Source organism: Alligator sinensis, unplaced genomic scaffold (assembly GCF_000455745.1).
Source record: "Alligator sinensis unplaced genomic scaffold, ASM45574v1 scaffold1084_1, whole genome shotgun sequence".
NCBI lineage: Eukaryota > Metazoa > Chordata > Crocodylia > Alligatoridae > Alligator > Alligator sinensis.
Genome location: NW_005842677.1, coordinates 836,004 through 857,793, shown reverse-complemented (window position 1 = coordinate 857,793; position 21,790 = coordinate 836,004). Strand labels below are relative to the sequence as shown.

The 21,790-nt window shown below is 48.0% G+C and overlaps 1 protein-coding gene across 1 annotated transcript; it reads left to right on the top strand.

The window, feature by feature from the left end:
• Positions 1-2,972: 2,972 nt before the first annotated feature.
• On the top strand, positions 2,973-21,693 carry ADAP1 (ArfGAP with dual PH domains 1). The gene is made up of 7 exons (XM_025215800.1): positions 2,973-2,981; positions 4,099-4,245; positions 9,149-9,232; positions 12,564-12,626; positions 15,605-15,676; positions 17,160-17,388; positions 18,258-21,693. The coding sequence occupies exons 1-7, from the start codon at positions 2,973-2,975 to the stop codon at positions 18,284-18,286; spliced, it is 633 nt and encodes a 210-aa protein (XP_025071585.1). The 3' UTR covers positions 18,287-21,693.
• Positions 21,694-21,790: the final 97 nt, after the last annotated feature.

Sequence of the window (21,790 nt, the reverse complement as noted above, 5' to 3'; positions counted from 1 at the left end):
GGGACAGAGCCATCGAGGGCCCCTTGCATGCAATAGTGCTGTCCAAGTGAAGCAGTGGGTGGCTGCCAGCAGAGTGAATGTCTTCTCAACCGAGGGAGAAGGAGCCAGCTGAAATTGTTTTTTCCCTGGAAGCCTCAGCCCCACTCCTGCTAAGCACACGACTGAGAGAATTGCAGTTCCAGTGTTTGACCCCTCGATGAAAGGTGGAGAGGGAGTATTTCAAAAGCCTAGCTTCTCCAACCCAGAGGAAGGAGAAACCCAGAAGGAAAAGAGGCACCGGGGGGACCTTGCTTCCTCTAAGGATTTGAGTCTAATCCAGGAGTCACAATAGGTGGTGGGATCAGACTGAAGGGGACTGAGCTCAGGAGCTCCTTTCATCTCTACCTTGCTTGTGCTCCCTAAGAGTAAAGTGTGTGTGTTTAAGAAATTCCATTAAGTCTGCATGTTCTTGCTTTACTGCTCCATATGTAGAGCCTAGGGCTCTGACAGCCGTGTAGTTCTTGCAGGGAATATCTAAGGCAATGCAGAAGGCTATGGCACTATTTCCAAAGCCTAAGTAGTTAGACAGCAGGGCCCCTCTGTGCTTGAGAAGGGTGTCAGGCATAGGGAGCATGCTCGAGAGACCTGGGAACAGCAACCGGTTTGTTTCCAGACCCAGCAGTGCATGGGATCCAGCACTTGGATCCCACTGCAGGAGCCAAAGAGCAGGACTTCCACCACAGCAGTTGGATCCAGAGAGCAGGGCTGTACCAAGGAGCCATATTTTCACAGCCTTATTTTCACGATGCAGCTTCCAACTGGATCATAAGGCCAGCCCAGAAGTGGCCATTGAATTGAAGCTGTCATGTTTCCGGATTTACATTCCCTTAGCGTCAAGCTGCCTTCCTCCTTTGGCAGTGCATTACGTTAAGCAGTGACTGCCTGTCTGGATAGCGTGCTGGGAGCAGTCGCACCTGGACAGGCCCAGCAGGGCTTCCTAGCACCAGCTACTCCTGCTGGAGAAGGATCAGCTCATCACTTAAACCCTTTCTCACTTTTTGTGCTCTCTCTTCCTCTTTCTCTGCTGAAAGGCCTCAAGGTAGATTTATTCCTTGACTCATCCTCAGACAAAACAGGCCAGTAACACTGCTAGAAAACAGCATCCCACTGATTGAACTGGAGAAAAAATGAGCTCTCCTGAGCTGTACAGATTCAGGGAGAGGCAATGCTGAAGAACATGTTTGCCTCCATCCTGTGCAGCAGTGAGTCTGAATAGCGTTTCCATTTAGCTCTGACTCTCCTTGTAGGCAGTAATTAGCATGTCGAGTCAGGTTAATCAGTCGAATGAGGAGTTTCTGTTATTCTAATTCTTTTTTTTTCCCCCTCTTCTGATCTAAGAAAAGAAATACAAGAAAGCAATTGCTGTTCCCCACTGAAAAGGGGCAGGTCTTGCTCCAGGCAGGAAGTGTTGCTTGATGGCATCTGTGTACCTTCTGATTGCTTCAAATACAGTGATTTATTTGTAGAGCTGTATTTCTTTAGCCTAGTGCTCTGACTCAACCCTCCGTGGCCTCCCTATTCTAGCACCTTGCAGTTCATTGCTCATCACAGCGAGGGACTCAATCACAATGAACGGTGCAGAGTGTTTCTGAATCATGATGAGCTGCTCCAGCAGAGTCGCTCCTAAAAGTCCCCCCTCTTGCCCCTTCTACTTGTGATTGCAGTGACAAGACACACTGAGTCCTGTGCGATGGAGTTAGATGTTGGTTCAACATGGCAAGGCATCACTCGAGTCCTTGTCAGCCAGGTCCCTGACAACGATTTTATTCCAGAAGCTTTCTCAGGAAAGATGTAATTGCTATCACGACTGTTTATGATTTGTTCAATGCTGATGTTCCACTTGGGCTTGTGGAGCATGCAAAACAGGGGTGATCCTGCCTCCAGGAGCTGAAAGATGCCTGCAGAGAGAAGAAGCCTGTAGGGGAGCTCAGACGAGGAAAAGATTTAGTGTTTTATTAACAGATTTTGTAAAGGATAAGCTCCCTGCAGGAGGCTGGTTTCTGTGCTTCTTCTGAGGACCTGCTGGTGTCTTGTCTGACTCTGGTCCAATTCCATGAACATCCATGGAGTTGCTCCTGCCTTAGGCTAGTGTAAGAAGCATTGGCTGAAAGCTCATGGTTTAATAGCTTCAGAGTTGCTGTGGGGTAGGACGGCACATTGGAAGGGCATGAACGTGGGGCTAGAATCACAAAGTATGGCTGTTCAGGTTCAAGGCAGGAGTGAAGCACTACATGGCATCTGAAGCCATTAGGCTCAAGTGGATGTTCCTGTCGATTCCTTTCTGTATAGGGAGGAAACACCAGGATGTAGGGGGACTAGGGAGGCAGCCTTCAACCTTGACCTTATATACAAAAAAATGATGAGCCATTAGGTCGCATTATTTTTAGTTACTCAGTCTGGATCTGTATGATAATCCTTGTTTCTCATAACTTCCAACTCATTTTGTTCATCACTAGCTCAGGCCTTGCTGCCTGTTACTCTTCCTGATAGTGCTCCCCACACCTTGGGAGGCTGGACCTCTTTAGCTATTCCAAATACAAGACCAGGGGTGCCTGTAGACATGTGGGGAGGCTGTGCCATTGCGCTGTAACTACAGCACATCGGGGCAGACTCGATTAATTGAGTCTGCTGATGTGTGCTAATTAAAGCACCTCCAGCAGCCTCCACAACTTGGTCCTAAAGCACAGAGAAGTGTATCATCCCTAAATGCTGACTTCTGGTTTGATAGGTTTGATAGATTCCTTCAGAGCCGGGGCTGGCTGTGACAGGCAGCCAGGAGGCTGCATACTGCTGCACTGCGTTCCCCGACCTGAGTTCATGGTGGTGGCAGCTGCATGTGCACCTTGGGATGGACAGCAGGACAGGAACCAGGGCTGTGTTGGCCCAATCCCCTTCCTGCTTGTGCAGTCAGAGGCATGCACACAGCCGCCACCATGGAGTCGGTACCGGGGCTGTGGAGCCCGGGGCAGCTGTTTGCAGCCTCCTGGCTGCCTAACATAGCCAGCCCAGGCTCTGGGCAGCTGCAGCAGGCGATGGGCAGGCTGCAAACAGCTGTGCCAGGCTCCGGAGCCCGGACACCAGCTCCACGGCAGCAGTCCGTGCACATGTGCCTCGCAGTGCATGGTGAGGAAGGGGCTGGGGCAGCAAAACCCTGGCCCGTCTCCTGGCATCTGCCCAGAGGCACGTGCACAGCACTGCCAGCAATAAGGATCTGGTCCCTTGTAGCTCACTTGCCTCTGGCACACCAAGCCAAGGCATGGGTGGAGGTTGGGGTGTTGTTGGCGCTCCAGCCAAAAAGGTTGCCGACCCCTGTCCTAGGGGGAGTGGACAAGATGCTGCTTCAGGTTATTTCATTCCTCCCTTAAGGCACAGACTAGGCCTGGTCCAAAGTGCGTGTAAAGTGGATGGGTGACCTGTCTGTAGAAACAAGCAGCATAGCAACAAGGGTTTCATTGTTCTTTGCAAGGGAATAATGTTCAATTCTTTGAGGGTAAGGATGAATTGGTCCCAGATGCTTGGGATGCTGAAAACATCCAGGCCTGTTTGGTTAATGGCCTGTACTTTTTGGCTGGCTTAACACAGGTTTTCTGGGGGGAGGGTGTTTGAATATTGCTTGGCCAGACAAAAATACAGGCTGCTTGCTGGATAGGTGAAGAGACCAGTTGGGATCTGAAGTCAGGAGGGTGATTGAAGAGGGTCTCGGAGAAGGGGTTCTTGCAAAAGAAAGGATGCCTGCCTGAAGTCTGTTTCTGTTACCTCGTCTTGTCTTGTGAACTGGCCTCATCATCCTTCTTCTGGCACAGAAATTTTCCCGTCTCCTTTTAAAAAAAATAATATTACACCAACTCTGCTGTATTTTCCAGAACAGCAAAACGTGTGCCCAAAGTCCCAGGAGGAAACACTAATCGCGAGCTGTGGAGAAGTTTGCTACATTATCACCAGGCAGTTTGGGGGCTGGGAGTCATTTTGGCAAACGGCCTTTATAAGGATTGAACTGTGCTAGGGTTTGAAAGGCTCTGCTGCTTCTCAGATATTTACTCACTCAGCTGTGTTTTCCAGGCAAAAGAACCCAAAGCAATTATGAAGATTGAGCATTTAAATGCGACTTTCCAGCCTGCAAAAATAGGGAACCCACATGGACTGCAAATCACTTACTTGAAGGACAACAGCACAAGGAACATCTTTGTCTACCACGAAGACGGCAAGGTGAGAGCTCACAGATAACCCAACGGGTGGTGGCAGGTCCCCATGTGACAGGAGTGCTCCACAGAGCCAGTTAAAACAGCAAGCAAGCCCATTAGCCAGTAGGCACCCTATCTGGTCACAGGCCTGTGGGCTCCTGGCAGCTTTCAGAGCAACTGTGGACAGCGTTGGTCTCTGAGATAGGGAATATTGCTATATATGTTTTCTTCCTGCCCATGGGCTTCCAGACCCTAAAACCATGCTCATAGTGGGAGTAAAAATCCTCCTTTAATAAATAGAAAGGAAATGTATGGGGCAGAAATGGCAGAGGCCGAGCGGCAGAGAGATGGGAAAAGCAAACTGATTCTTTTAGGGCCTCCCAAGTATGTAAGTAAGCACGTCAGATGTGTCTGCATCCAGTTGTTTTGCAAATGCCCTTTGCAGTGGTAGCCAGCACTTTGGATTAAAGCATGCATTTTGCTGCAGGAACTTGACATGTAGTAGGGAAACTATGTCTGGAAAACTGGGACAGAGCCATCGAGGGCCCCTTGCATGCAATAGTGCTGTCCAAGTGAAGCAGTGGGTGGCTGCCAGCAGAGTGAATGTCTTCTCAACCGAGGGAGAAGGAGCCAGCTGAAATTGTTTTTTCCCTGGAAGCCTCAGCCCCACTCCTGCTAAGCACACGACTGAGAGAATTGCAGTTCCAGTGTTTGACCCCTCGATGAAAGGTGGAGAGGGAGTATTTCAAAAGCCTAGCTTCTCCAACCCAGAGGAAGGAGAAACCCAGAAGGAAAAGAGGCACCGGGGGGACCTTGCTTCCTCTAAGGATTTGAGTCTAATCCAGGAGTCACAATAGGTGGTGGGATCAGACTGAAGGGGACTGAGCTCAGGAGCTCCTTTCATCTCTACCTTGCTTGTGCTCCCTAAGAGTAAAGTGTGTGTGTTTAAGAAATTCCATTAAGTCTGCATGTTCTTGCTTTACTGCTCCATATGTAGAGCCTAGGGCTCTGACAGCCGTGTAGTTCTTGCAGGGAATATCTAAGGCAATGCAGAAGGCTATGGCACTATTTCCAAAGCCTAAGTAGTTAGACAGCAGGGCCCCTCTGTGCTTGAGAAGGGTGTCAGGCATAGGGAGCATGCTCGAGAGACCTGGGAACAGCAACCGGTTTGTTTCCAGACCCAGCAGTGCATGGGATCCAGCACTTGGATCCCACTGCAGGAGCCAAAGAGCAGGACTTCCACCACAGCAGTTGGATCCAGAGAGCAGGGCTGTACCAAGGAGCCATATTTTCACAGCCTTATTTTCACGATGCAGCTTCCAACTGGATCATAAGGCCAGCCCAGAAGTGGCCATTGAATTGAAGCTGTCATGTTTCCGGATTTACATTCCCTTAGCGTCAAGCTGCCTTCCTCCTTTGGCAGTGCATTACGTTAAGCAGTGACTGCCTGTCTGGATAGCGTGCTGGGAGCAGTCGCACCTGGACAGGCCCAGCAGGGCTTCCTAGCACCAGCTACTCCTGCTGGAGAAGGATCAGCTCATCACTTAAACCCTTTCTCACTTTTTGTGCTCTCTCTTCCTCTTTCTCTGCTGAAAGGCCTCAAGGTAGATTTATTCCTTGACTCATCCTCAGACAAAACAGGCCAGTAACACTGCTAGAAAACAACATCCCACTGATTGAACTGGAGAAAAAATGAGCTCTCCTGAGCTGTACAGATTCAGGGAGAGGCAATGCTGAAGAACATGTTTGCCTCCATCCTGTGCAGCAGTGAGTCTGAATAGCGTTTCCATTTAGCTCTGACTCTCCTTGTAGGCAGTAATTAGCATGTCGAGTCAGGTTAATCAGTCGAATGAGGAGTTTCTGTTATTCTAATTCTTTTTTTTTCCCCCTCTTCTGATCTAAGAAAAGAAATACAAGAAAGCAATTGCTGTTCCCCACTGAAAAGGGGCAGGTCTTGCTCCAGGCAGGAAGTGTTGCTTGATGGCATCTGTGTACCTTCTGATTGCTTCAAATACAGTGATTTATTTGTAGAGCTGTATTTCTTTAGCCTAGTGCTCTGACTCAACCCTCCGTGGCCTCCCTATTCTAGCACCTTGCAGTTCATTGCTCATCACAGCGAGGGACTCAATCACAATGAACGGTGCAGAGTGTTTCTGAATCATGATGAGCTGCTCCAGCAGAGTCGCTCCTAAAAGTCCCCCCTCTTGCCCCTTCTACTTGTGATTGCAGTGACAAGACACACTGAGTCCTGTGCGATGGAGTTAGATGTTGGTTCAACATGGCAAGGCATCACTCGAGTCCTTGTCAGCCAGGTCCCTGACAACGATTTTATTCCAGAAGCTTTCTCAGGAAAGATGTAATTGCTATCACGACTGTTTATGATTTGTTCAATGCTGATGTTCCACTTGGGCTTGTGGAGCATGCAAAACAGGGGTGATCCTGCCTCCAGGAGCTGAAAGATGCCTGCAGAGAGAAGAAGCCTGTAGGGGAGCTCAGACGAGGAAAAGATTTAGTGTTTTATTAACAGATTTTGTAAAGGATAAGCTCCCTGCAGGAGGCTGGTTTCTGTGCTTCTTCTGAGGACCTGCTGGTGTCTTGTCTGACTCTGGTCCAATTCCATGAACATCCATGGAGTTGCTCCTACCTTAGGCTAGTGTAAGAAGCATTGGCTGAAAGCTCATGGTTTAATAGCTTCAGAGTTGCTGTGGGGTAGGACGGCACATTGGAAGGGCATGAACGTGGGGCTAGAATCACAAAGTATGGCTGTTCAGGTTCAAGGCAGGAGTGAAGCACTACATGGCATCTGAAGCCATTAGGCTCAAGTGGATGTTCCTGTCGATTCCTTTCTGTATAGGGAGGAAACACCAGGATGTAGGGGGACTAGGGAGGCAGCCTTCAACCTTGACCTTATATACAAAAAAATGATGAGCCATTAGGTCGCATTATTTTTAGTTACTCAGTCTGGATCTGTATGATAATCCTTGTTTCTCATAACTTCCAACTCATTTTGTTCATCACTAGCTCAGGCCTTGCTGCCTGTTACTCTTCCTGATAGTGCTCCCCACACCTTGGGAGGCTGGACCTCTTTAGCTATTCCAAATACAAGACCAGGGGTGCCTGTAGACATGTGGGGAGGCTGTGCCATTGCGCTGTAACTACAGCACATCGGGGCAGACTCGATTAATTGAGTCTGCTGATGTGTGCTAATTAAAGCACCTCCAGCAGCCTCCACAACTTGGTCCTAAAGCACAGAGAAGTGTATCATCCCTAAATGCTGACTTCTGGTTTGATAGGTTTGATAGATTCCTTTTTTATGCTAAAGTGACCTCCACCCGAAAGAATTCGAGGCGTTTATTTTAGGCTGAAGTCTGGCTTATTTAAAGTGTCCCAGATGTTGCAGTAATGAAGTCTTCACACCTTAATGACATGCAGATATTTCAAAACCTTGTGGAGACTCGTGGAGCTGCAGACAGCTGTTACATATCCCTTCCAGAAGGCTTTCAATTTGTCTGTACCTTTGAACTGTAATCCAGTATTTGAAAGTGCACTGATGCAGGTAATTTGCTCTAAATTAATGTAACATTTCTGAATGAAACTTAAAATGACTGGTGGCAGCACCAGGAATATAGATTGCACCAGAAACAAATCATCTTTCCACGTCGTTCCCCTTCTTTCCTTCAGCTTATCTGACAACGGTAGAGACGGTCAGACCCTGAGGGATCATGCTGCTGGCCAGGAACTGGGGTGTTATGATTGATACCGTACAAGATTATGTAAACCCAGTAGAAATCTTATACTGAGAAATGGGACTCCTCTCAGTTATGTTGCGTGAAAGCTGTTGCGTGTCACTAAAGAGCTAATGAAATACTCTTCCTCAACCTGAATGTTGCATAAGCTTCTTTTATGGTGTCTTTTGGATGGATCGACCTTAAATATGTCTATAGCAAAGCCCATATGGTCCAGTCCCGTGCAATGCTGCCTGTGTTGTCCAGTGCTCATCGCTAGGGTAGTATTGCAGAGGGTGAAGAAGAGACGGGGCTTTGTTGCACTGCATAAAAAGGAGGTTTTATATTAAGGATCCTGAACAGGGATATGCCTGTTAATTCTCTTGGACTCTCCGGCTGCTGGACTAGCCGGGAAGAAAGTGAAGAGCGGCAGACTGTGACTTGGGAGATTTGGGTTTTGTTCCTGGATCTGTCAGTGGTCTGCCATGTGCCATTGGGCCTCTCCCACTCTCTGATTTGACTGTGTGTAAGGTAGGGCGAGGGCTACCAATCTCCACCTTAAGGTGCTCTGCCATCTGCCAGTGAGACGGACTAGTTAAGCATTAGATATTCCCATTAGGAGAGCATGTGCTGCTCATCGTTGCCACAGAGGGACTCCTGCCAATGTTGTGTGATACAAGGCATGGCCTGGGCCAGTGCCACCAACCTGCCTTGTGGTTGTAGTGGTATTTATGACAGACCTGGTCTCTCGCACCGATTGCTGCGGGTGAGCAAAGGAAGGAGGTGAAAGCAGCTTCTTTTGGCATATTGGAAACAGAACTTGGAAATGAATGTAATACTGGGGAGCAAATGCCAGCTGTGGATCTGAATGACTTGCTAAATGTTGATCTAATGATTTTTTTACCTCTAGGTCTCAGTTCAGCTGAACCCTTGAGCATGTCCTTGACTTTGGATGTGTATGTCTGCCCACCCCATTGCAGCGAGGCTGGTAGACACCCGCTGCGACTCATCATGACCCAGTATTCAGTGAAGCTCAAGTGTACTCGTAAAGTCTAACCTCTGCTCTTGTCTGGCCCCCCCTTTCAGAGCCAGAGCTCAGCTGGGCTGTGTTGCTTGCAACAAAATGGTGGAAGGGACAAATCGTAGCATCATTGCCAGTTGACTGCATATTTACTGACTCCAGCTTCTCTTTTCCGTTGTTAGGAAATAGTGGATTGGTTCAATGCCATCCGTGCAGCACGTTTTCATTACTTACAAGTGGCGTTCCCTGGAGCTAGCGATGTTGATGTGAGTTTTCCTGTTGTTTTTTTTTCCCTAGTCATTTTTAGCATCTCGTTAACAAGCTGGAAAGTCTGGAGAGTACGCGGCCCTTCAGAGTCTGCCTTACAATTACTGTGTTAAATTATTGCACTGGGATTTGGAGCCCAGGTGCACCAGGTGCTAACTACATCTACCCACAGAAACTGGTGTGTGTGTGTCTGTGTATGTGTGTGTGTACGCATGGGTGTTCAAATGAATGTACATGCATGCACACACATCTTAATCCCTACCCGATTATCCGTGTGAGCCAGAGCCTCTTTGTACAATGTGGCTGCTACAGTACTATAAAATAGAGGCAGAGTTTGGAAGAGAAAGCCTGATCTTTTGATCTCTGCCTCTTGTTGGCTTAGATCAAGTATCAGGTTACAATTTGATACAGCCTGTATTGCAAGCCTATATCTGCTTTGTCTGGGAGCTGGAAGAGATAGCCTAGCTATACTGTGCAGGTACAGCCACACTATAGTATAGACTATAATATCAAAAATGAGTTAGATTTCTATTACAAGTAGATTATATTGTAGTTACACTTCTATTACTGTGTCATTAGACTAGTTAGTGTGTGTGTGTGTGTGTGTGTGTGTTGATAGCCGTAATTACCACTAATTTATTTAATTGACAAGTTAATTAATCACTCTTATCTCCTTGGTTTCATGCCCGTACAGGGTATATCAGAATGTATATTAAAATGCAGTTACATTATTCACATTGTAATAACTAACAGTTATATTAATTGCTGGTAATTATAGGCACTAAAAGCATAATCAGAGCAAAATTACAGTGTAATTGCAGTACAGTGAAACCCTTGTCTGACACTTCTTTCCCATCTCAAAGCACTGTGATTCTTTTAATACTGGCTTTCTATACACCTATACAAAATGCTTAGGAAAATTCACAAGCGTAAACAAAATATATTTGCCCAGCTCTTAGCATTATGATTGATAGTAGAAATCTGTTTCCTACCATCATTGGTGATGCATAAGCAGATAAACTAACAGCATTTTCCCCTGCCTATTATAAGAAAATATTACTTGATGATGCTGGGAACTGCACAGAATTTTGCAATACTGGATTTATGACCTCAGAGTGCCAAACCCGGCCTCATATTTTCAAGCCTGTGGAAATCTCTGTGGACAGTCTTCTTATTTATACTAATGGCTTGAACAGTGGGTGTTACTCGCTCCAAGTCTCCTTTGCACTGCCAGAGAGGCACAAAAGAGCCCTAAAGTGAAATGAGAACAGGACTAAGACCCTCAGGAAATAGGTGCAACAGATATTCAGATATATGTATGCAAGAATCACGGCCATGCCTTTCAAGCCCTTTAAAATGCCTTAAGCGGGCCTGATCCCTGGTGCGCTGGGGGAAAGGCTGTGCCCCACCAGGAAGGCGATAACATAATGTGCTTTGCTGCCCAGGACACTAAAACCTGCTACTCATCATGACCCAGATGAAGCCCAAGGTGCTGCAGGGTCTTTCTGCTCCAGAGACAGGCTCACTCGAAGCAGCTGGCTGCCAGGCTAAGATGGGGATATTCTAGATGGCAGCCAACTGGCTGTATGTGCACCGGTTGCTTTTTATATGTTTGATCCAAGGCTTTTGTTAGACAGAACGACACGGTGCAGGAAGATCACTCTGAAAGCTTTGCCATTAATAATGTGTTTTAAAAAAAAAAAGAGCAGCAGGGGGTGGGGAAGAGGAGAAGTGTTTCATCAGCCCTGTCAGCTCTGTGTGCTGGCAAGTCTCACTTTGCTTTTTAAAGAGCCTTGCAAAGGCACCTGAAACCATCTCACAGCTCACAACTCATCTGCACCAAGCACCGTTAAAAATATCACAGGCCCAAGCAATTATTATCAGGGCTATCTGTGTGCGGGGCGAGTCTGCAGATCTCCAGAGTAGCAGCAGTGCTTCAAGGCAGGTGGGAGGATAGGGGCTGTCTATCTGTAATGTGGCTGGTTCAAGCCCTGGAGAAGACAGCTGACATTGTTAGCTAATACCTCATGTAGCAGGGGTTCAACTATGAATCTGAGCCCAGTTCCTCAAGTGAGCAATCAAGACCCCGTCCCTGCACACCGTACCCCTGGGCAGACCAGTCCTTATTCGCTTTAGTAAGTCTGCTGATGTTTGTGGGGCTCCCTTTTGATGTAAGGGTTTATAAGCTTTATGGCCTCAGGTTTACTCAGCCCAAACTCCTGTTCAGATGAAAAATCATAATCTCCTGCAGGGAGCAAAAGTCAGAAGGCTTTTGCCACCCAGCACAATGAAAGAAGGGTTTGGCCTCAGGATTTCATGATTTGGGCCTGTTAGCAATATCTCTGGCACACTTAATCAGCAAGCTGGGCTGATTGGAGTGCTTTGTTCCTTTTCTAGCCAAGCTGAAGGCTTTGAAAGAAGAACTGCACAGGTTAGGTGTTCAAGAGCTGCCTGGTAAACTGTGGGTGCAGTCTTATTGTATGTGCAAGAAGAAGCAGGGTATGCAGCAAGAGGGCCCATATCCGGACCGTCCTAATGGATGCACCTTATTGCCATTAAAAATATTGTGTAGGCATTGAGGCTTCCTTGGGGCATGTCGTCATGGCCTGATCCAAGGTCTGGCCATGACTGCGAAACCTGCTGTCTGGGCTTATGCAGAGCTGCCTCCCACCTGAAATACACAGGGGTCACTCCAAAAGGGTAAAGAAGAAGGGGAGGGAAGAGCTAACAAGGTGTGATGGGATGTAGATGGGTCTTATCCACTCCCTGCGGGTGTCAGGGAGCCCAGGATGGGCTCCTGGGTGGGAATCCCTGGCTTCAAGTCTGAGCCTGCTGTGTGTGAAGTCAGCAGGAGTCTTGGCACTGCCTTTCATGGGTGCAGGCGTAGGCTCTTGTCTAAAAGTTCAAAGCTAGGGGTCATGGGTTAATCTGTGAAGTCCACATTTAGGCACTTGAGAACCCAATAGTCTCATTAAACTCTTCAAGGGCTATGTGTTCCCAGCACATCTGGAAGTTAGGCACCCCACTATGGCCTTAAGAGCCTATCCTGAGACCCCATTTTGAAAATCTTGCCCCTTGCTCTTCAGGTAAAGGTGAGGGAGGAATAGGAACGAATGCAGTCACTGCCATGAGACCGCTGCTCTAAAGCAGCCTCCCCGTGGGTCTGGCGGCAGCATGCTCTCTTATGGTTTTATCTGATAAGCCCCCACTGAAATAATAACTGGGAGCAGTGACGTGACTGAGCAAACGCCTGCGTGTGTGGCACGTGCCTCCAGCCATTGAATATGCACTAATGTTGCACTTTTCCCTTTCTTATTCTGACCTTTCTAGTTGGTGCCAAAGCTCTCCAGGAACTATCTGAAGGAAGGTTACATGGAGAAGACTGGGCCAAAGGTGGGGTGTCATGTGTCTTATCTTTTTTTTTTTCATTCATGCCAAATACAAGCATGTTTTGTGTTGTGCTGGGAACGACGTAATGGTTACCCAGTCACTACGTATTTTCTACAGCCTGGTGCACTGAACCTCACTGTTCAGGGCTTTGTAACCCCCTCTCCTTCGGGTGGGGAGCTGTGGCAGTGAGGACAGTCACAAGAAGAAAGGAGCCTGTTAAACAGTAAAATCACCTCTTCATATGCAGAAAATCACCTGCATGCAGAGAACCAGCACAGGCACCATTTAAGTCTATTGAATATAGAAGTCACAGTGGCACATTTCACCCATGCATGAAAAAACACCTAGATCTCTACACACAGCATCAGCACCAGTATAGCTATGTTGATGAGAGGTGGCATTTATCTATCGCTGTCAGTATATGGGTGTGGGCCCTAGCGTGGATGGAGTTACATCAATATACACATTCCTTGTACCTGTACAGAAATAAGGTATCTTGATGTATAGATTTTTATATCAAGATAGCTGCAGATGCCATAGAGGGGCAGGTGAGGGTTGTATCGCTGTAACACAGCGGTTCCCAAACTGTGGTCTGCAGACCCCTGGGACTATGCAAGACATCGCTGGGGGGGTACATGGGAGAAATTCTGTAGTGGCAGATTTAATTTTCATTATAATAATAATTGGCATTGAAGGGGTTAAAATTTAAAACGTATGCTGGTAGGGTTACGCAGGCCGCTCGTAAGTCTGGAAGGGGGTACGCAATAAGAAAAAGTTTGGGAACCTCTGCTCTAGCGGTTTTGTTAAATTGGTACAACATTTGTGGGTAGACGGGGTCTCACTAGCCGGTTGCTGTGTTGTGCTTGGGCCTGGGCAGCAGCAGCGTAAGTCAGCCACATGTGCATAGTGTAACGTGGTATTCATTAAAATAATAGCAGCTGCTCTGTGCTCTCGTGCCTGTCTGACTTCAGAGCTGCAGAGCATCTCCTTATATAGCCTGACAGATCTTGGAAACTTCCCACCTTCCTTCCTCCTCTCCCACGCACACACACATGCGCGCACACACATGCACGCGCACACACACACAAAAGCTGGGAGCTGGGTTCATCTTTTCAGACTCAGGAGCTTGTCTTTAACAGTGTAAGATTCAGTTTCTTATTGTCTTTTAAATTCATGTTCCGGGGGAGAGCGACGAGAGATTGTAGTTGATGGAACAGAAAGAAGCATTTTGGAAACCCAGGCCAGATAAATTGCTGGGGTCATTTTGCTTCATTCAGATAGTGATTTTTGCAAACAGTCCTTTCAGGAACTGCATGCCCATCATTTGCTTGACTGTGGAGCAGGGCCAGAGAGCTTTGTAAGATGCACCGTTTGTAAAATGGAGTAGATCACAGCCCCCCCCCCCCCCCCCAATTAGTTAATGCAGATCAGAGATATGCCGAGACTGCAGATCCCAGTGTGCAGCGCTGCAGCTCGTTCCACCCGCCATGCTGAGATCTGCAGGGCTCAGCTCTGTATTAAAGACCAGGCTGGCCAGAGTGAGCATGCGTTGGGCAACCCTGTTGTGGGAGCAGGTGCTGGAAATGTGAGCACTGGCCAGCTGTCTTCAGCATCAGCACCAGGCATCACAGTGCTCTGCAAGTGGCTGAGCAGTGAGGCTTTGCCAACAGTATTTAGTGTAGAAATGCCCTTTTCTTAATTTCTAGGAGAGAACTGGGAAACCTCACAATGCTGTCCCGAGCAAACCAGCCCTTGTGGACACTTAGACCTGGGATAGTAATGAAGTACCTGGACCAGTTAGATTTGAGCACCCACCGATTATGAGAATCCGAGTATTCAAACCTGTGGGAATCGGCTGCTGAGTTAACAGATCCATGAAAATGAATGAGACCAGCTGCCAGGCTTGTTGCAGGGCCTGAACTTGAGACTCCTATTCTGGGCCAGCAAGGTGCTTTCGGCGCCACAGGGACAGCACTCTCCTCTTAGAAGGCAGGAAGCAATTTGTGTCATTCTCCAGGAGTCCTTTTGGCTGTTAGAGGACAGATTAGCAAGACTAGATTGACAGAGCAGAGGCAGAATGGCTGACAGTCGAGCATGTTGGATGGAAGGAAGTAGAAGTGTAAAGGTGACCTGGAAGTTGGGGGAAAATGAGTCTTTTGCATCTTTTGGAGGTGCAGAAGACGGCTTGAAAAGGGTTTGTATTCCCCCCACCCTCCCAATATCCAAAACAGGATTTTGGGGAATTCCACTTATTGGATCACAATTAATAATGTGGATTCTTCCTGCACCTTTTGCAGTCCGGGCTGAAGCAGCCTGTCTCTTCCTTTTTTCACATCCTTGTGACAAGTATTTAGCAGAATTCACAGATTTGTTAGAATCTGACAGGCCGTGCCACGAGTGCTTCTGCTTTGGCCTTGAACTTAAACCTCTGGGTTGTCAACCATGCACCTTAGCACCTAGGCCACCCCAATCCCCGGGGTGTAGCTTTTCCCTCTCTTTCACTCCAGGCTAAGACTCCCATTAAAAGACACGGTCCTGTTTGTTATACTGGCAAGCTCTGCAAGTTACCCACCCCCGGGCAGTAATACCCTCTCTGCCGGTACTGAGCTTTCTAACCTAACTCAGCGTAGTGCTACTTTGAATGACACTGGGTGATTCTATACATTCATTAACGTACTGTAGTTACTGTGCATTAGGTTTAGTACTTGGATAACCAAGTACTAAATCAATGCTCAGTAACTTATGCTACTGCGCAGCAGCACCAGTGCGTGGATTTTTCAGGCAGCCTAATACTACTGCACAGTAGTGTATTAGCATGGGTTTTGCCTGGCACGCTATTGCACAGTTATTAAGCTACTGCACAGTTAAAGTCTCATGGGGACGCACACACTGATGCCCTGTAAACTCCCATGACATCTCTCCTTAGAGATGAGCCGTATTTACTTTCCTCTCTGTTTAACAATTACTTCTTGACCCTTTAGCAAACAGAAGGCTTCAAGAAGCGATGGTTCACTATGGACGACCGGCGGCTGATGTATTTCAAAGATCCTCTGGTAAGATGTCCGACTGCTCCTGCAAAGAATAGCCTTGGGCAGAGTTCACTTTCATTGCAGGGAAAGAGAGGATACGTAGTTCCTCCCAGGGAGCACAACCCCAGTTAACCATGTCCAGCGCACAACAGCCTGTTTCCCCATTCTTCCCGGCCATGGCTATGAGCCCCCATTGGGATTTACCCAAGTCAGGCACTTTTCAGTCTTTGTTACATCAGACTTTGCCTTGCCCTTGCCTTTTGTCCCCTTCTCTGTGCACAGTCACCTCAATGGTGGGTTGCACAAAGCATCCCAGGGGAGTCGGTTGCTCGGTTCAGAAGGGACTCGGTGCTTCACTTTTCAGAACCCCAGCCTAAAACCTGATGAGCATTGCTGTCATATTCACAAGGTCAGTCAGTATAACCACATGACTTCTCTTGTATCTTCTGGAGTAAGTAGAGGGGCAAAGCTACAAAGGGCTCAGCGGTGCCCACGAACCACTGAAAAGCACTGTAAAGGCATCAATCCTTGCTACATGCCTAGGGAGTACCTGTGAAGATGTTATCCCCACAAAGGGCTGAGCTTGACCTCGTTTCAATGGAGTTGCTCCTTGTTCATTCCCAGGGTTGAGAAGCAGGCCTTGAAAAGATACAAGGAATGAGCTCTGTGCCTTATATCATGCCAGTGGCAGAGCTGCTGCCAGTCTCACCGTCTCCATACCAGCCCACCTACCATTTTCTCTTTGTCTCGACTGATATGTTCTTTGAGAGCTTCATTGTCCTTCAACCAGGCAACCAAGCAGTGTTGCGTTTCCATTTCATGGTGCAAAGATTACATACACGCAGGCATATGCACTTAGTTGGACATGCAGGGCGACTTGTAAATCTTCCTGCCTGAAAAAATAGCAGGCTCAAGACATTGGAAAAATAGCAGGGAAAATGTCAAGTTAGGAATATGTCAAGAATACTGGAAGAATTTGTGTAGCGCGCCTTTGGGAAGTCATTGTGCCACTGGGCGCAGTCCCTAAATGATGTGACTAGGACCGCATTGAACGCAAGGAGGCAGCGAACTCCAGAGCCAGGGGAGCCGTGCTGTTTTGCATTCACTGAAGATCTGCTTCACAGTCTCTGGTCTGCTACTTATTAACCAGGAGTTTGTGGGGAAGAGGTTAGAAGTGGGAGATGTAAGCTTCTGCAGCAGGGGTCCTTCTTCGAAGGAGGTGGAGACACACAATGTGTCTGGATTTTGAACACCCTCAGGTTGCAGCCCAGGTGTTTGGTTTGGTGCATTAAGTTACAAGTGATTTTAAAAAAATCACCATAGCAAATTCATAATATTTGGTAGGGGGGGTCTAACCTCAGAAGTTGATTTCACACACACTTCTTTCCTTTGATGTGGCAGGCAGAACAGTATTACCACGCACTGAATGACCCACATTCCCCAGCTCACCTTGAAAAGGAGCTACGTTTTGCAAGTGCTCTGAAGTCATTTATTTGTCATCTTGCAGGATGCCTTTGCTAGAGGGGAAGTTTTTATTGGAAGCAAGGAAAACAGCTACAAGGTCCTGGAAGGACTCCCACCATCCACCCAGGGAAATCACTGGCAGCACGGAATAACGATCGTGACCCCAGACAGAAAATTTCTCTTTGCTTGCGAGACAGAAAACGATCAGCTAGAATGGATTACAACTTTTCAGAAAGTTATCAGCAGGCCAATGCTGCCTCAGGAATACGCAGGTGAGTCCTCTCACCAGGCTGACGGCCTTGGCAGACACAGTCCTTCACGTTAGAGAAAAGGGAGACAGCAGAGATGGGGAGCCTCGCACCTCATCCTCAAACCCAGCCTGCATAAGGCAGCTTCCTCGGGGGCTGTCACTGCTGTGCCCGTACCCCATCCCTCTGTCTCCTTAGGTAAGTGGACTGCAAACTCTTTAGACCAGGGTTGTCTCTTGCTCTGTGAGTGTTCAGTGACCCGCACCGAGTGATCTCTAATAATAATATTAATTGTCACCTGAATTGGTACAATCAACAGCAGCGTTGGCAGCTGATTGATGGGACATGGGAGAGAACATGTCCGTGTCTCTCCTGGAGGGGATCTACCAGGCCAGAATGGAGACCCATGAGCAGGGAGCTCTGTCGTGCTTTTCCTGCTCTTCATGTCTGCCTCTGGCACCTCTCATGCACATTGGAGACGGAGCTTATAAATGACTGTCCATGGGAGCCTCGCTTACGATGGGGTTTACCCCTGTCATGGGGTCTTGTCTGCCCTGGGAAATACAATCATGCTTACAGTCAGTGTTGAGCAGTAGAGCCGACCGACAGGATCCTGGCAGGTTCATGCCGACAAACACAACTCACGTCCAGCATCGTGTCAGCTAGTGCCAAAGTTTTGTCACAACCTGCTGACACCATGGGAAGTGTGACTTGTTCTTGTCTAAGCATCACGTCATGAACTTGGTCCTTTCTGGTCGTGTTTCTAACTGGACAATACTGGACTAGCCATTGGTAACACTCACTCCAGGCTGGACCAGGTTGGAGATTGGATCGCAAAGGATGGCATTGTCGCTTGTTCTAACACGAGTTCTCTTGTTGGCTTTTTATTTCAGTGGAAGCCCATTTCAAGCATAAACCTTAGACAGGACTGTCTGGGCGGACCTAAGGAACGAGATTCTGTTTACAACACAACGTGGTTTTATTTGAAATGTAAAAATTAATAATAATAATAATTACAAGCCGTCATTCACCTAATCATGTTGGAAGTCAAGAAGGGAGCACTTCACGGCAGAAGCAATGGAGAAGCTGCTGAGCCATAGGAAAGCAAGTTTGACACTTGTCTAGGTAGGCACAGCCGGGCTTGTTTTCAACCCTGCCCGGTGCTCCACCGTAGACGACATCTCCGTGCGCAACCATTTTGTGTATCTCACTACATTAGGTAAGGAATTACCACAAAGACTGAGCATGTTGTCAATATAGTAGACTCTGAACAATGTGCAGCAGGATGCCCCTTGGTCTGTGCTAACCTGTAATAACACAACCTGTCCTCTCTGGTCCGGGAAGGCCTTGTTCAATGAGTTTGGATGTACTCCGTAAGTAGTATTTTCACAGGGTGGCAACAAATGACTTAACATTCACAATATACCCTAGAGGTGTGAGGTTTGTCCACCTGGAAACGTGGTCGATGGCTAGAAAGTGGTAAAACCTAAAAGGTTTTCTGTGAAAAAAATGAAACTTAGAAAATGAAATGTGATGCAAGGAAAGAAAGCTCTTTTTATATCCTCTGTAGAAACCTTCTTAAGCTACCGTTTCAACAACCAGTTAGACTAATGGTGGCTGGGTTTTGTTGGCTTGACTTTCACCTCCTGCAAAGTTCCAGTAGTTCAGACGTGAGATGGATACATGATTTGATCCTAGTTTTGGATCTGAACTTTCCCAGAATTTGGGGCCGTCTGGACCAGTTAATGTCCTGAGGGCAAACTGGTGAAGTCCTGATCCAAATCCAAATTCCCTTCGAATTCACATCTGGTGCTTCGCTCTGCATCTTTGGTGTCAGCACACTTAGTCTTTGGCATTTCTGCTCCCTATGGGCTAGTGGATTTGAATCCGGCAGGCTTTTCTTGAAGCTCTCGCTGTCCTGAGTCTCCTCAACAACACATTTTCTCGTATCGCAAAGGACTGGGGATTTTCAGAAACTGTGAAGTCCTAAGAGACTACAGAGCAGAAGCTTAAACACAGAGGAAAAAGACATTATCTTTTAGTGCAGGGAAGGATGAATTATAAAGAGTAGGGGTCAGCGTGACACATCAGAAAGCAGTATTACACATTCTGCTGGTGTTGGCTGGTACTAATGCCTTAAAAAGTAAGGCACCTGAATATGACTCTTAAGGTGTTGAACATAAGGCTCCCAGTCATAAATTTCCTTGGTATTATGGCACATGGACAGTATATACTAGACAGTCTCCCAAATGCATCCTTTTTCATGCTGTTTCATGCTTAAGGTTGATGGTAAGGAAACAGTTTGCCAAGAAACCGTCTCAATGCCAAAGCGTAGGGTAGGCATCTTCTCAGCCCTGTGGTGGCTCCCGGCTGCGTAGGGTGTCCTTCTGTACGAGGACCCCTCACCGACTCCGGGAACACTTGCCCCAGGTCCCTGCAGTGCACTTTGGAGGGAAGATCTGTACCCAGACCTGGGACATGACCCATGACTAACTTGATTTGCATCCCTTTTGACTCTACTGGGTGGGCAAGGGATGCAGGACTAGGAGGGCATTTAGGACATACAGTGTGAATCTGTGCAGGGGCCCAACATCCCTGAAGCCAGTTCACTCCTTCACACAATTCCTTCTGTGTTGCTAGTGTCATAACCTGCTAACGGTCTCTCAGCGTTTCTTTCGAGATGGAAGAGCTGAGCTGAATAAGCTACTAGCTAAAAGCAAAGGGCTGTACCCATTGCAGTGCCAGCCAGATGTCTTTACAATGTACAGTAAAAGTACGCGACTGCCATGACTTGAAGAAAACTGCATGTGCACTTTGTAGGGAGCTCGCACAAAGTGGAATTTGAAATGGTTCCAGCTTACGTCGTCTTGTGATGTGTAGATGTTGCTAATGACTGATTCTCAACATGTCATACAGGTGAGGTCCAAATAATTTAATGTAGGCGAATGCCACGCCTTGTAAGCAATGATAACTTGTACAGCAGGGGAGTGTGCGGAAGTGGGAGGGAGGAGTGGTTCCAGCAATCAGAGTTGTTGGCCTCATTAACTGCTCACCAAAGTGCACACCCAAGAAGTGCCCATTACTGACAAAGGAATGTCGATGCGGGGAAAGCCCGGCCTTTTCCCACGCAGCACGTCCAGCTGGGGCCAGGGGAGACAGGCCCATCAGGAATGACAGTGACAGCAGGCTGGAGTTTTAGCTGTATGCAGTGGACAGGGAGAATCCGGCACGGACTCAGACACTAACCAGACACAAAAATCAAAGCCCCGCATGCACAAACACTGCTGCTCTGAGACCACTCCTAATTATAGTGCATAGCCTTCCCGTTTGGTCACAGAGAGAACGCGGCATGAAAACGGAGGTCGAGCAGTCTTCTCCCAGCATTGTCATTTCCACAGCAGGGCGAGGGGCAGCACCGTATTAGTGACACCTATCCCCCACCCCTCCCAAGCCTACGAGGCTCCCAGTGACCATATTCCAGGCCCAGGGGCTTTTGTACCCTCTCCACTCAACCTTGTTCAGGGGTCCCCTTTCTTTATTTGCCCCTCCCCGCCAGTTCAGACGCCCAGCCTGTGGGTTTTGGGACCAATTACATCCTCTGCAGAGGGCTTCAGTACACTGTCACTGTTGCACAGGCCTCCAGGGTTGCACAATGCAAATGTGCTCAGCCTTATTACATGGTAGAGGAAGGAACCGTGGTACATGCAGAGGAGGGAAGGACAGCATTGCAAAATGGATCCAGAGGGGCTCCCCCGTGGTGCGGGTCGGGTGTGCGGAGATGCTCTTCTGTTGCCACTGCTTAGACTCCTAGAAAAACGGGACTGGAAGGGTCTTCGGGAGATCATCTACTCGAACCTCCTGCTCAAGGGAGGATCATCCCAATCCAAACTGCCCTGTTCTTACAAACATCAGGGAGATCGTCAGCCACAACTACCGGGCACAATGCCCCGAACGTAAGAAGTACCCTTTAATGTGCTGCAGATAAAGCAGTGTCCTGCCTACCCGGCACTTGGTTCTTCTGCCTTTGTTCAGCTCCAGAGGCAGGGATTTGGGCATGCACTCTGCTTTTCACAGCACCCAGTCCAGAAACAGGCCGTTGGACCAGGGTGTGAGGGGAGGAGAGGGGATCCCAGCCTGGAAGATCCAGCTCTTGTACTAACGCAAGCCGCTTAGTGTCAATGGAAAGGCTTGGTTGCCATGTCCGGGTTTCACAGAAGATGGATGATAGGAAGGGAGGGAGAAGGAGGGAGTTCTTGTGTGGCCATTGGCACGGGCTCAGTCGGGCGTTAACCCTGTCTCCAGATCTGTAAGGAAGGCGTGATCCAGGCCGAGGACAGTCACTCATTCCAGCCAAATTGTCACTGAAGTGGTTGCACTCTCGCCGCAGCCTGAAGAGGAAGCTGGGCGGGGGTGAGGTGGAAGCCAA

What these genes read in the sequence shown, in the direction of transcription:
- ADAP1 (XM_025215800.1), top strand. An exon ending in TCTACCACGAAGACGGCAAG is followed by an intron (nt 4,246 to 9,148) that starts GTGAGAGCTCAC and finishes TTCCGTTGTTAG; the next exon opens with GAAATAGTGGATTGGTTCAA. An exon ending in CTGGAGCTAGCGATGTTGAT is followed by an intron (nt 9,233 to 12,563) that starts GTGAGTTTTCCT and finishes TGACCTTTCTAG; the next exon opens with TTGGTGCCAAAGCTCTCCAG.